Here is a 13,697-nt window from a genome sequence, read left to right on the forward strand (position 1 = left end):
GCCGAAGGCAGACGCTTAACGACTGAGCCACCCAGGCGCCCCTACACCGTGAATTCTTAAAATGTTTTGTTCTTCTTCCTCCAGACTCTGTACTATTCCCCCTGCCCAAGGCTTCTAGAAGCCCCTGCTCCTGGCCCCTGCGTCCTCCCCACCCTCTCCTCTGCCCCTTCAGGCCTGGGCCCGTCATCACTTCCTCAGGAAGGCTCTGCTCTCCAGGTCCAGGCCAACACCCCAGTGATACCCGCTCATAAAGCCTTCCCGCTCCTGCTGCACCCCCCTCCCCCCCCACCGCTGCGACATTGGACACGTGTTGGTGTGGTTCTGACTGAGACCCGTCTTCTCTAGACTTTTTGTTTTTCTCTCAAGGTCTTGCTCATCTCGTGACTAGCACCGGGACCCCTACGGACTAGGGGCTTCACAAATGAATACTGTGTGAACCCACGTCTCATCATTTCAATCCTCCTTGACCGCCTTGGGGCCGCGGACTCAGCGGACTGGCCCTCCCCTGGGTCCCCTGATGTCACTTACCCCGTCCGCGTTTCTTGGTCCTCTTGTTCTGTGGTCGTAGCTCCGGACTTGGTCCTTGACCTCCAGCTATGCCCATTCTATATTTCCTCCTTTGGCAACCCGACAGAGAAATTGTCCTTTTCCTGATTTCAACTCCAATCCTTATCTCCTGGCGCCAGTCGCTCAGTCCCAGGCCTGGATTCCACATGGCTACAAGGCATTTCTTCCTGGCGAGCTGGCTCCCTAAATCCCCCGCTCTCAAAGCAAGTTGCCAGCCTGCCACCGGAGAGAGCCTCCTCATCCCATCTCTGTTCATGGTGCCTCTAATTTTTTTTCATTTTTTCATTTTCATTTTTTATTTTTTGAGAGAGCAAGCGAGTGAGCAGGGGGCGGGGGGTGTGCAGAGGGGAGGAGAGAGAGAGAATCTTAAGCAGTGTCCATGCTCAGTGTGGAGTCTGATGCCGGGCTTGATCTCACGACGCTGAGATCATGACCCCAGCGGAAATCAAGGGTTGGATGCTTACCCGACTGAGCCACCTGGGCGCCCCTGATAACGTTTTAACCTAAATCTATTATATATTTCCAATTTTCTTCAGTGACCCAATCATGTCCTTTATGAAATTCCCCTGCAGAACCACAGCCCCCAGTTGCCAGTCGGGGGATGGCTCTGGAGTGTATTCTTGGATCGCTGCCTGCTCTCTGGTCTTTTCCTTTTAACTAAATATTACGCAGACACAAAAGAGTATAAAACGTATGCAAGACATAAGGGATCCCAATTCCATACATACCTGTGTGCCCACCTTCCTGTGGTGGAATGAGGACTCTCCTTCCCAGTCGCCTTCCCTCCCCGCTGGGCAGACGCTGCTCTTCTCAAGGTGCATCTGGCTGCAGGGACCAAGCAGCTGCATGCACCCAGTAATCCCAGTAATCTGCAACTCACCTTTCCCACTCAGCGCTACCTACTTGACCTTCATTCACGTTCGTGTTTCATGGTTCCTCGTTGCATCCCACATCCAAGTATCCGTCGTCAGTTATGTGTTTTACGGGTTGTCTTTTCCATTTTAGTTATTTTTTTTTTGGTGAGTAGAGATCCTTAATGTTTAGGAGGTGGAATTTAGCTCTTTTCTCTTTATGGCTTGTGCTCCTAGGTGTTGTTCAAGAAATCTCTGCTTACTCCAAGGTGGTAAAGGCACTCTCTTACGTTTATCTCCAGAAGCATTTATAATTTGACTTTCCCATTTTGGTGTTTTAATCACTTGAAGTTGATTCTCGCAAGTGTGAAATGAGTAGGGGTCCAATATTTTTCTTTTTTTTCCTATCCACAAAAATAACCAGTTCTCCTAGTACCATCGTCAAATAGCCCACAATTACCCTTCTGATCTGCAGGGCCTCGAAGCCTTCAGTCACGTTTATATAGATACAGGTTTCTGGGCCCTTTATTCTGTTCATTGGTCAAGTTGTTAATATTGGGGTCAATATACACTGTCTCATTTACCCTATAGCTCTGTAATAATCCTTGATGGCTGGTAAGACAAGCCTTTTTGCCGTATTCTTCTTCAGGCTACTCATGGCCTTTTATTCTCCAACATAAATGCTGGAATTAGCTTGTCAAGTTCTACAAAAAAAAAAAAAAAAAATCCCTTGATCAGTTTGGAGGAAATCAACATCTTTAGTAATATCGGGCCTCCCCATCCATGATTATAGTAGGTCTCTCCATGTAGTCTTTATTTCAATCAAGTTTTGTCATTTTCTCTATAAAGATTTGTGCATTTTTATTTATTCCTAGAAACCCTACATATTTTGACGTTAAAATGGCAATATTCTTACTCCAATTTTTTCACTACTCCATTCTGTCCATTGTGGATGCGTCTTCCTAAAAGCCCTGTTTCAACATATTGCTGTCCTACTCAAGACAGAAAGTGGCCCTGTGACTCCTGGTGAATCAAGTCCAAATGGCTCCATCTGTTCATGGCCCTTCTGACCCCACCTGAGTCCTTGCCCTTAGACTCATCTTCTCACTTATTCTCTCCTTTGTGCCCCTATCCCTGCCATTCTTTCCATCTCCAGGAAACCAACGCCCTCCTGTCAGCCTAGTTATCTCCTTCCCATTGGTGAGACTCTGTCCACCTTGACCCACAAGGGTGTTCACGAAGCCTGAAAAATCTGTCGCATAGACTGTCCCTCCTTGATGGTATACTGTGGCCCCTTACTCTACCCTGGACCTTTGCATATGGTAGTGTGTACATTTTTGTCCGCTGATAGTTGCATGTATCTGTCTTCATCTTTGGTCATATCTTCTGGTACTCCCAAACTGAGTTGGCCCACCCGCCATTGAGAACATCGTGGCTGAGAGGATCGAAAGTGGGGGGCCAAAAAGGTAGAGCTACCGCTACCCCCACAGCACCTGTGTGCAAATTAAAGAAAGGCACCCACCCCGTCCTGTGAATCGGTGCCCATCTTGGCATGCAGATCAAGGGCTGGATTTCAGCCTTCACCCCCCGTTTGTGCAGTGAGCAACCTCCACAACCGTATGTGGTGGTGCTAGGGGCAGGGCTTAGCACGATGCCTGTCACCCCACCTCTGTACTGCCTTGTCCCCAGGGCCTGAAGGCCAACATGACGCGTCTTTACCAGCTGATGACGGAAGCACAGTTTTCCCGCTGCCCCAAACCCGCCAAGTATAAGAAGCTGCTGTTCGCACTCTGCTTCTTCCATTCCGTGTTGCTGGAACGCAAAAAGTTCCTGCAGCTTGGCTGGAACATTATCTACGGCTTCAATGACTCCGACTTTGAGGTTTGTACCAACAGGGGTCCGTCAGCCCAGCCCTCTCTCCTCACACCGCCTGCCCCGTGGGCTCCCCTGCGGGAAGAGCCGCTGACAGGAAGCCCCGTGGGAAGACTCCCTGCCCTAACGGTGTGTGGGGGCGGGGCCGGGACCGTGCACAGGTGTCCGAGAACTTGCTGAGTCTCTATCTGGATGAGTACGAGGAGACACCGTGGGACGCACTCAAGTACCTCATTGCCGGCGTCAACTACGGTGGGCACGTCACGGACGACTGGGACCGGCGCCTGCTCAGCACCTACATCAACGACTATTTCTGTGACCAGTCTCTGTCGACCCCCTTTTACCGGTGAGGGGGAGGGGGCGCTGAACAGGGGGCCAGAGGACACCGGCAGACCAGGGGGCAGGCCCGGGGGCAGTGGGAGTGTTTGAGGAGAGGCAGAGCCTGTGGGGTCGGGGAAGGGAGAGGAGCAGGGAGCGGGATGAAGGGGCCACGCATAGTGACCGGGGTCTCGGCCTGGCCCTGAGGCCCCGGAGGCCCACAGCGTGGTGATAATTACGCTGTGGGCTCCAGGTTGTCAGTACTGGAGGCTTATTTCATCCCCAAAGATGGCAGCCTGGCCTCTTACAAGGAGTACATCAGCATGTTGCCCAGCATGGACCCCCCTGAGGCCTTTGGCCAGCACCCCAATGCGGATGTGGCCTCCCAGATCACTGAGGCACGAACTCTCTTTGAGACTCTGCTTTCCCTGCAACCCCAGATTACACCCACCAGGGCTGGAGGCCAGAGCCGGGAAGAGAAGGTAAGAGCAGGCCGGCGGCTGGGGGAGGGCCCGCAAGGAGGCCGAGAGGCCGCCCCTCAGAGCTCCCGCCGCGCCAGGTCCTCGAGTTGGCCGCTGACGTGAAACAGAAGATCCCTGAAATGATCGACTATGAGGGGACCCGAAAACTGCTGGCCATGGACCCCTCCCCCCTCAACGTGGTCCTTCTGCAGGAGATTCAGAGATACAACAAGCTTATGGAGACCATCCTGTAAGATGGAGAGGGGCTCTGTGTCTCGTGGGGTGGGGGCAAGAGGAAAGGGCTTCCCCCCCGCCACCCCCCTGCCCCCCGGGGATGGCTCTGCCAGGCCCCTCCCATCTCTAAGCGCCCACCTTACCCTGCTCAGGTCCTCACTGACAGACCTCGAAAAAGGCATTCAGGGCCTCATCGTCATGTCTACGAGCCTGGAAGAGATTTTCAATTGCATCTTCGATGCCCATGTCCCTCCACTCTGGGGAAAGGCAAGCTTGCATCGCTCTTGAACCCCTGTGCCCTCCATCTCCTGGTTCTGGGAGGCATATGGCAAAATGCAGTGAGCCTGGGCTTTGGAGCTAGATAGAGTCAAGGCAGAGACCTGGCTCTGCGATTCACAGACTGGCTTTGCACTGATTAACCTAGGACCTTAGGGCAAGTTCCTACCCTCCGCCAAGGACGTTTCAAGGATTCTCAGTACTGCGCGTAACTCTTAGTGGGTGCTTCGTTCGTTAGTGGTAACTGGTTAATATTGCTGTTGCCCTGGTTGTTAAATAGCTGTCCTTTCATGCTTCTTTCCTGGGAGCTGGCCTTCGGAGAGCTTGGCCCAACTGCAGCTGGGTTACGGGCTGGCACCACAGAGATTCTTCCCATGGCTGCTCCAGGGGCTCAAAACCGAGATTTGGATGCATGAATCAATGAGAGCATAAACACAGCCTGCCTCCTCCTCCTCCAGGCTTATCCCTCACAAAAGCCACTGGCTTCGTGGACCCGGGACCTGGCCATGCGCGTGGAGCAGTTTGAGCTGTGGGCCAAACGTGCCCGGCCTCCTGTGATCTTCTGGCTGTCCGGCTTCACCTTTCCCACGGGCTTCCTCACTGCTCTGCTGCAGTCCTCAGCTCGCCAAAACAACGTGAGTGCTGGGGGCATGGGTGTGCTCTCCTCTTTGGGGGTCCTCCCTTACGCTCCCCTTGAACCCCCAGATTCCAGTGGACAACCTCTCTTGGGAGTTCATTGTTTCCACCGTGGACGACAGCAACCTAGTGTATCCACCCAAGGTGGGAGCACAGGCGGGTCTGGTGGGGGAGGTCAGGGGTGCCGGCAGCGGCCGGTCTCCACGTCCCCCCCACCCTGCCCCTGTGTCCTCCCAGGACGGCGTCTGGGTCCGTGGCCTGTACCTGGAGGGCGCCGGCTGGGACAGGAAGAACTCCTGCTTGGCGGAGGCGGAGCCCATGCAGCTTGTCTGCCTCATGCCCACGATCCACTTCAAGCCTACGGAGAGTCGCAAGAAGAGCGCCAAGGGTGGGCTGGCTCCCTCCGCCCTGCCGTCCCCATCCTTAGTTTGGATCCTCACCCATGCCGGGCTCCACGCGTCCCCCACACCTGCTCCTGCCCTGCTCTCCCAGAGGCTCCCGGCCCTGACTCCTCCTCTCCTCCCCCCAGGCATGTACTCCTGTCCCTGCTATTACTATCCCGACCGGGCGGGCAGCGCAGACCGAGCCTCCTTTGTCATCAGCATCGACCTCCGGTCCGGGACCATGACACCTGATCACTGGATCAAGAGGGGCACTGCTCTACTCATGAGCCTGGACAGCTGAGAAGGCCGCCTCTTCCTCCCCGCTTGAGGGAGGGTCGGGCACTCTAGGGACCGAGGCTGGCCTTAACTGGGTCCACATAACGGGGGCCTGGAGACAGCTAGGTGTGCTAGAGCAATAAAACAGCCTCAACCGTAAGCCCTGACGGAGCCTCTCAATGGGGTGCCGGGGGTCTGGGGAAGTGGGAGGCCGGGAGAGGAAGGGGGCGTGGCCTTGAACGAGAGGCAGGGCGGTGGGACCTAAAACGCGAGAGGCTAAATTTCGGGGCTGGGCCTGAGCGGGCGGGGCGGGGCTTACTTTGGAAAGGCGCGTGATCCGAACGGAATAAGGGTTTGTCAGGCAGGGATCGGGGCTGGACCCGGTACGCTGTACCCCGAACCCGGCACCCCGCATCCGGCATCCTGAACTCGGCACCTGCGCTGAGGCGAGTGGGACCGGCAGAAGGCGGGGCGGGGCCCGAGAGAGGGACTCTCGGCGCGAGGAGGGGCGGGACCATGGGGAAGGGGGCGGGGCTGGGGCGCAGGGGGGGCGGTGTTTGTGTTGGAAAATCCAACTGCGCCACGGGGCGGAGCGGCCCCCCCGGCCCTGGCCTGGGAGAGGGGGGGCCCGCTCGACCCCCTGGGAGACCTCGGGGAGCCTGAGCACCTGGGACACCCCAGAACCAGGTAACGGGGAGCTGCGAGGGCGTCTGAAAGAGGGAAACCCATCTCCGCGCAGGGGGGCGGGACGCCTGAGTCTCGGGACCGGTAGAGCTGGGGACGGGCGTCTGGGTCTCGGCAAAGGCACTGGGAAGAAGACTGGGGCGCAGGACGCCAGGGTCCCCTAGAAGAGTGCGGGGCGGGGCGGGGTGGGGGAAGAGCGGGGAGGCAGAAGGCTTGGGGGTTCGGATGTCAAGAGGGGCCTGGGATTCCCCTCCCCGACCCGGGGGCGGGGCGGGGCGCGGCGGCCCCTGACCGAAGGACAGGACTGAAGGTCAGAGTCCGCGGCTGGGCCGGTGCGCCGGCCCCCTGAGGTCGGCTTGGCCGGGCAGGCAAGGGCCTCCGGGCCCGGGGGCCCCTTCGGGTGTCCCTCCAGTTCTCCGCACGCCGTGTGTGTCGCCTCAGCCTGGCCCCTCGGGCCGGGAGCGCCGGCAGCCAGCCTCCCCGCGGCAGCCTTCTCCTCCCGTCCACTCCGCCGCACCCCGTGGCCCGTCCATCCCGGCTCCGACCCCACTCGGCCGCTCGTCGCCCTCGCCCGGCCGGGGCCCGGCTCCGCGCGGACCTTCCCAGCGCAGCCACGAGATGGCGAGGGCGAGACGCGCAGCCCGAGCCGCGGGAGCCGGGTGGGCGCTGCGGCCGGGAGGGCGGCCGAAGCCCCCCCGCCCGGCCCGAGAGAAAGGTGGGCCGAGGTGCGCGTTTGGCTTCCCGTCATCTGGGCCCCTCACAGGAAATTGTGGGCGGGAGGGCGAAGGGCGGAGGATGGGGAGGGGGCTGGGGCTCAGTCTCCGCCTCCCCGCGCCGGGGTAAATAGTGGGGAGGGGGCACGCGGCTTGGTTACTAAGCAACGCAGATTCGCTTCCTGTCTGCAGCCGCTGGTGGCTGTGACCCGGGGACGGGCGGGGGGAGGGGGTGTGGCGAGCGGGGGGCGGGGCGACCTCGGGGAAGGTCGAGGGCAGGACGCCTTGCTCCCCGGGACCCGCAGAGCCCGGGAAAGACCGAGGGGAGGCGGCGAGCGGCGCTGCCGCAGAGGAGGGCGCGGCGGTCGTCCGGAGGGAGGCGGGACCCGGGCGAGCCCTCCCGGGGGTTGCTTGCCCCGTTGCCGGAGTAACTGGGGAGCCAGACTCGGGAGCCGGATTCCCGAACTCTCGCGTCCGGCCAATCCGCTCCGGCGGACGTCCCTGACATCAGGGCCCTGGCAGCCAATGTGGAGGAGGCTCCAGAGAGCGACAGGAACGGGGAGAGGGGTGGGGGAGAGGGGAAGAAGGGAGGGGGGAGCTGCCCGGGACCCGCACGTGCACTCCCACACGCTCGCGCCCACCCTCCTCCCTCCTCCGCACGCGCCCGGGTGCCCCCCTGCGCCTGCGCGGCGAGTCGGCGCTCGCCGCCCACCGTCGTCGCCCCCTCCCCATTCGCGTCTGTGTTTGCAAACTAGTCGCGGGCTGCGCTCCTCATTCCCCCGGACCCCGGCGTCTGGACGCGCCCGTCCTCTTCCGCTGGGTCTCGAACCAGAACTGCCCAGCCTTGCGCGGGGGGGGCCGGCGACCTGTTTCCCACCGACCCCCCGCGGCCGCCCCACTCTCCCAGGTGGGCTGGGCGGAGCTGTGGTTTCCGGCCCCTTAGGCTCCGCTGCCGCCTTCCCGGGCTCTGGCTTAGGTTGGCTCCCCCAGGGGAGCGGGGCGGGTGTCCGCGCCCCTTCCCGAGGCGTCGCTCGCTCGGGCTCAGCTGCTGTGGGCGGCGGGGGAGGGCGCTGCGGGGAAGCCCCGGACGGCCCAGGCGACTTGCCGGGCCGTGACGCCCCTTCTTGGCGTGAATTCCTCCTCTCTGATGGCACACCCAGATCCTTCCCGTCCCTAACGTGTCTTCCCCGCTCGCCCTCGTGCTCTCTGCACGTCTCCGGGCTCCCTTCGGGCTGTCTGTCCCGGTCTCCACTCGTCCTTCTCGGCTTCTCCCGGTTATGTAACTCTTCCTCTCGCTGTGTCCTGGTTTCAACTCCACAGACTCCGCCCTGGAGCAGCGCGGGGAGGGGCAGGAGAGTGGGGGACCCAGACGGGTTCCGGCTGGCGGCCGGCCGGGCCGCGGGGGAGCCCGCGGATGGGGGACGGAGCCCCGCGGGACCCGGTGCCCCCGCCCCCCACCCTTCGCCCCCCACCCGAGCTCTCGCGCCGGAGGGAGAAGGCACAGTATCTGCGAGAGGCGTGTCGGGACTCCGTCAGAAATGTGGGTTGGGAGGTCAGGGCTGGAGGCGGGGAGGAGGAGCCTCAGGAAGCCCGAGCCCCGGGGACTGGAGCCGTACTGGGGTAGAAGAGATAAAGGCAAGCCGCCCGGGTCCCTTCCCTCCCCTCCTTTTTGGGTTCCCAGAATTCCTAAGGCTATTTCCCAGGAAGCTTAGCCAAAGGCCCCTTTCCGCCCCTAGGGGTCAAAGGTCTGTGTTAAAGGTGGCCCGGGATGATGTCACCAGTGCACGTGCCCTGGGACGGTTGCCAGGCCGGAGGCCTCCTCCCCTTTCCATCCCGCCCCCCCACCCCGACCTCTGCCCCGAGTCCAGTTCCAACCCCGTGCCATCTTTTCCCCCTCGCCCTTCCCTTGGCCTTAGCAGCCTGCAGGTGGGAAACCCTGGCCTGGAGTTTTGTGAGGGGGAGGGGCCCGGGTGTGGTGTGGCCCAAAGACTTCGCCCCTTTTCTGGGCTACGGGAACCCTGGGGCACTTTGCCCCGGATTGGTACGGAGAGCTTTCCTTCCCAGCCCCCTCCTCCCCTTGGCAGAGCCTCCCAGCAGTCTTTCTACTTTCCCACCTGCTGCATTGCCAAGTGTCCTATTGCCCCCTCCCCGTTTTGAGTTGAAGTGGGAGTGTTTGCAAGAGAGCTGCTCTCGGGAGAGCTGTGTGTGCTGTGGGAGGGGGTCACTGGACGGCCGCTCACCTCTGATCTTAATCAGTGACACCCCAACAGTGAGGAAAAGGGTCAGGAAACAGTATTAGACTGAAAAGTCAGGGTCTTTATTCTGTGTGGGTGGGTGGATCACTTTCCTGAGGGAGGAGGACTCCGTTGATACCTGCGAGTGCCTTTCCCTCTTGAGTTAAGTCCTGGGGTTTGCTTATGACAGTGGAAAAAATTCGGTTTTCTTCTAACGCACCTTAGAGCTCGGGCTGTCCGATCAGACCTGGATTCCGTTCCCAGCTCTGCCGCTTAGTGGCTATAGGGACTTGGAAAGGTCACCACCTCCCAGAGCCTCATAGTCTTAATCTGGAAAATTTAAATATCAATCCATACCTTCTGGGCTGGGGGGGGGGGGGAGAATGAGATAATTTATGCAAAGCACTTAGCACAGTGCCCCGCACAGAATAAATACTGAACGAATGAATGCTTGTTATGAAATGATCATTCTGGTTAAATTGTTGATAGTTATTTTATTATTATTTTTTTTACAATGATAGTTGTTCTGCCGGCTTCAGCCTGGCCAGGACCTCAGGAGTTGGTTAGGGAGGAGTGGAGAGTTGGTGTTAATTTGGCGGGTGGGAGGGAGGGGGCTAGGGATTAGCTTCCACTGAGCTGTGCACTTTATTTGATGAGGGCTTTAGTCAGATTTGTATTGCTTTCTTTAGGATTATTTTTCCCCCCTCTTGGAGAAGAAATAGCTCAGATTATTCCTCTGGCCGTGAAAATAAAATAATTGTATTGTGGTTCTTGATTTTTAAGCCAGACCCCAGTCCCCTCCCATGTTGTTCTCTGGAGCCTTTCAATTTAGCAAAGGGACTCCACAGTTTTCTTTGCAGGGACCAGGCTTGGCTGAGGGGTGTGTAAAAGGTTGGGTGGGTGGGTGGAGAGAGACTAGTGCTGGGGGCTGGGGGGGGGGGCGGGTAGTTAAAGGAAGAGACCGGAAGGGAGGAGGAGGGAGCCTGCTGGTGGGGAGGGAGGGGAGGAGGTGGAGGAGGAGGAGGAGGAGGAGGAGGAGGAGGAGGAGGAGGAGGGAGGGGGTTGGGGAGAGCCTGCTACAGTTCTTTGTTTGACTCCGGGACTCAGGGACGGGGAGGAGGAGGGAGGGAGGCAGAGGCTGCAAGCGCCGGGGCAGGCCCAGGAGGCAGAGGAGGGACCGTCTCCCCCGCCCCCCCAGCCCCCACTCCCCCCCCTGCTGCTCCCCCCCTCCCTGCCCGGACTCCGGGGGCACCGCCGGGGGACAGACACCCAGCAGGTAACCCCGGCCTGGCTCGCCCTCCCTTCTCGGATTTTCCTCCACACCCTCCCGGATGACCCCTTTCCCCGATTCTGTCTCCCCGTTTTCCCCCCCGGCCTTGCCTCCTTTCCCTGGCCCTCCTTGCTCCATCTCCCCCACTTGGGCTTGTCGCCTGCTGGCCGCGCCGCTGTCTCGTGCAGCCCGACTCCCTTCCCCTCGCCCGACAGCCTCTGCGCCCCAGGTCTGCCGGCGGCACCTTTCGGGGCTCTGTCTTCGCTGCTTCTCTGGGCTTTGCTTTCCTTCCGACCTGTCCCCTGGGGCTCTGAGTAAGGAGGCAGTCCCTGTCCTTTTCTCGCTCCCCCTGTTCCCCGCCCCCCCAACTCTGGCCCCCTTTCTCCTTCTAGCAGTCTCTACGGGTGGGGAGAGGACCGGAATTTGGGGGGCCCTCTGGAGGGGCAAGGGGCTGTATGTCGCTGGGGAGAGGGGCTGTGTGTGCGGGGTGGGGGTGGGGGCAGCTAGAGACCCAGCTGCCTCTCTGTTGTCCCTTTAAATGGCCCTCACATTTCTGGGGACTCTTGGGGGGGGAGGTGGCAAGCCGCCTGCCTGGGGGGCAGGGCCCTTGGTGTGTCCACACACTCAGGGGTGGTAATGATTTAAAGGGACAGCCTCGGTGTGGCCGCTGCTCCCACCCCGGGCCGGCGGGAGGGGGAGCCGGCAGGCCGAGTCTGGGGAGGCTTGGCTGGTGAGCAGGGCATTTGAGGCTGAATCTGTCTGGGGCCTGCCAGGTCTGGGATGGTGCTGCGGCTGGGACCTGCAAGGAGGGGTGACAGCTTGCGGAGAAGGGGAGGCACTCCGCCTGGGCCTCCTCCTGGGCCCCACCTTTGGGTGCTCGGACTCCTTGGCCAAGAGTCCTTGAGTCCAGACTCTGGAGTCTGTGGGCCATCAGGTGGGGACAGCCGGTGGGTCTGCAGGTCAGCAGCCTGGCCTGGGCACACTGGAGCTGGCCCTTCAGCTTCCCCTTTTGTTGTTTGGCTCTGTGCACAAGAAAGCCCCAGCCCCTCCCCCAGCTCCCCCTTCCCGTCCACATGCCCCCCCCCCAACACACACACACCCACCCCAGCTGTTGGACAGATGAATTACAGCCTCCGGCTTGGGGCCAGGGCTGGTGAGGGATTAAAGCTCTGGGGCTGGCCCTTTAAATGGCTGTTGGCCCCTCCCCCACTCTGGTGTCCAGACACCCCATACACACCCCTGTGACCCCCTTGGCTGCCCCTCACTCCTTCTTTGGTGTGTCCTGAGGCCTGCCACTCCCCTCTCTCTAGGCTAGACCTTCCCCAGCTTCCCCTTCTCCTCCAACACAACACAACCACAAACACAAACGCTACAGACTACATTCACACTCACACTCACTCGGCCCACATTCTCCGCGTCCCTGTCCTGGAAGGTTCCTTCTGCAGCAGCAGAACTTTGCCTGCCTGGCCTCCCCGGCCTGCAGCTGGCCACTACCTGGAGCGCTGAGGGCCCCTGCCTGGGTCCCGAGTAGCGCCTCCCTGGGGGCTGTGTCATCAGCGGCCCAGGCGGCTTGCGGCACATTGCATCATGGAGCCTGGGGGCTGGAGGCCCGAGTCTCTGGGGCAGGGGCGAAGGATGCGGGCGGGAAGGCCAGGGAATGGAGAGACTAGCCTGGGAGCCCAAGTGTCTGGGACCCTAAGGGCCGACCAGTGTGACTGAGGAAGCCGAAACCATAGGTCCCTGAGGAGTGAGTCTGAGGAGAGGGCAAGAGTCAGGTCTGACCCTAGGTGGACACCTGATTCTTGACCCTGGACTTCTGCTAAAAGACCTAGCTTTCTGTCTGTGACGGGAGGGAGGGAGTGGGCCTCTGTCACCTTCTTGGGCCACATAGAGGAAGGAGGTGATGGAGAAACAGGATATGGCCTTGAGGGGTGGGATGGAAGGGAGGCTCGCAGCAGAGGCCACTTCCAGACCCAGGCCCAGAGTCAGTCCTTGTTCAGGAGGAAGGCTCCTCCCTGCTGGGCCCGTTCATCTAGTCTGGCCACCTGCGCTGCTCGCCAAGACCTGCCTGCGCCCGCCTGGGGGAAGGGAAGGGGGCAGAGTCCAGAGGGTGGGGTTGACTGGTGTCTTGATAAGGTTAGGGAGGAGGCTGAGCTGAAGGCAGAGGATCTACAGGCCTGGGGCCAGGATTGAGGCTGACTTGGGTGCAGAGGTCAGGGGCAATGAGGGCTACTCTGGGACCAGGGACTCTCAAGAGGAGGGTTCAATCAGAAGAGGGGTCGTGGATTGGGTGTCCACCATGGACCTACACAGATACCATCGCGAGGGCCTCTTTTACCCCCTGCTCTGGGCTGCTTCGTAAGGGGAAAGGCAGGAGGACCACTTTGGGGATGGCTTTTTCCGGTTGCCATGGAAACAGGTTCTCCCATCCCATCTGACCACCAGAGCCTGGTTTCTCCTCGATAAGAAGACAGGGAGCACAGGAAAATTTCTCCAGCCTGGGGGACCCCCCTTATAACTGTTTTTTTCTTCTTTTAGGTTCCCCCCAGGCACCATGCCAGCCCCGTAGTACCACCCACCCCACCCACTGTGGTCTGCTGCACCCCACTGCTGGGGCACTGGTTCCAATGAGACAGGGCACATCAGATTCCATCTGGTAAGTCCTGCCCCTGAGCAACACCTCTCCCCACCCGCGACAGTCCAACTCTGCACCACATGCTTGAAGAAGAGTGGTACGATCTGGATCATGCCCACTCCTCAGAATGGTCCAGTCCAACTCTGAGCATCCATACCCCCACCATGTGGTGCTTGAGTGGTTCAGCCTTCCTGGTTTATGGAGCTCCCCTCTGTTGCCTATGAATGGTTCAGCCCTGTACTTGAGCAGCCTCTCCACTACCACCAAAAAATCCCCCCCCCCCCTCC

General features: G+C 60.0%; 2 protein-coding genes across 4 annotated transcripts in view; both read left to right on the top strand.

The window, feature by feature from the left end:
- Positions 1-6,314, top strand: part of DNAH2 (dynein axonemal heavy chain 2) — an 80,887-nt gene extending 74,573 nt beyond the window's left edge. The window contains exons 77-85 of the mRNA XM_034989515.1: positions 3,108-3,299; positions 3,452-3,636; positions 3,862-4,090; positions 4,168-4,319; positions 4,456-4,570; positions 5,038-5,214; positions 5,285-5,359; positions 5,453-5,603; positions 5,745-6,314. Of these exons, the coding sequence (XP_034845406.1) occupies positions 3,108-3,299; positions 3,452-3,636; positions 3,862-4,090; positions 4,168-4,319; positions 4,456-4,570; positions 5,038-5,214; positions 5,285-5,359; positions 5,453-5,603; positions 5,745-5,899 (1,431 nt within the window). The 3' untranslated portion in view covers positions 5,900-6,314. The remainder of the gene's footprint in view (positions 1-3,107; positions 3,300-3,451; positions 3,637-3,861; positions 4,091-4,167; positions 4,320-4,455; positions 4,571-5,037; positions 5,215-5,284; positions 5,360-5,452; positions 5,604-5,744) is intronic.
- A 103-nt stretch (positions 6,315-6,417) lies between these two features.
- The window catches only part of KDM6B (lysine demethylase 6B), a 21,869-nt gene continuing 14,589 nt past the window's right edge, over positions 6,418-13,697 (top strand). For 2 of the 3 annotated variants that reach the window (XM_034989529.1, XM_034989536.1), the window contains exons 1-2: positions 6,418-6,561; positions 13,314-13,431. The gene's annotated coding sequence lies outside the window, so the exon portion shown is untranslated. Of the gene's footprint in view, positions 6,562-10,722; positions 10,782-13,313; positions 13,432-13,697 lie in introns of those variants that run through there. The other variant, XM_034989530.1, reaches the window with a different exon arrangement.

The sequence above is a fragment of the Mirounga leonina genome, unplaced genomic scaffold (assembly GCF_011800145.1).
Source record: "Mirounga leonina isolate KUSES-001 unplaced genomic scaffold, KU_Mleo_1.0 Mir_488, whole genome shotgun sequence".
In the NCBI taxonomy this organism is placed as follows: domain Eukaryota; kingdom Metazoa; phylum Chordata; class Mammalia; order Carnivora; family Phocidae; genus Mirounga; species Mirounga leonina.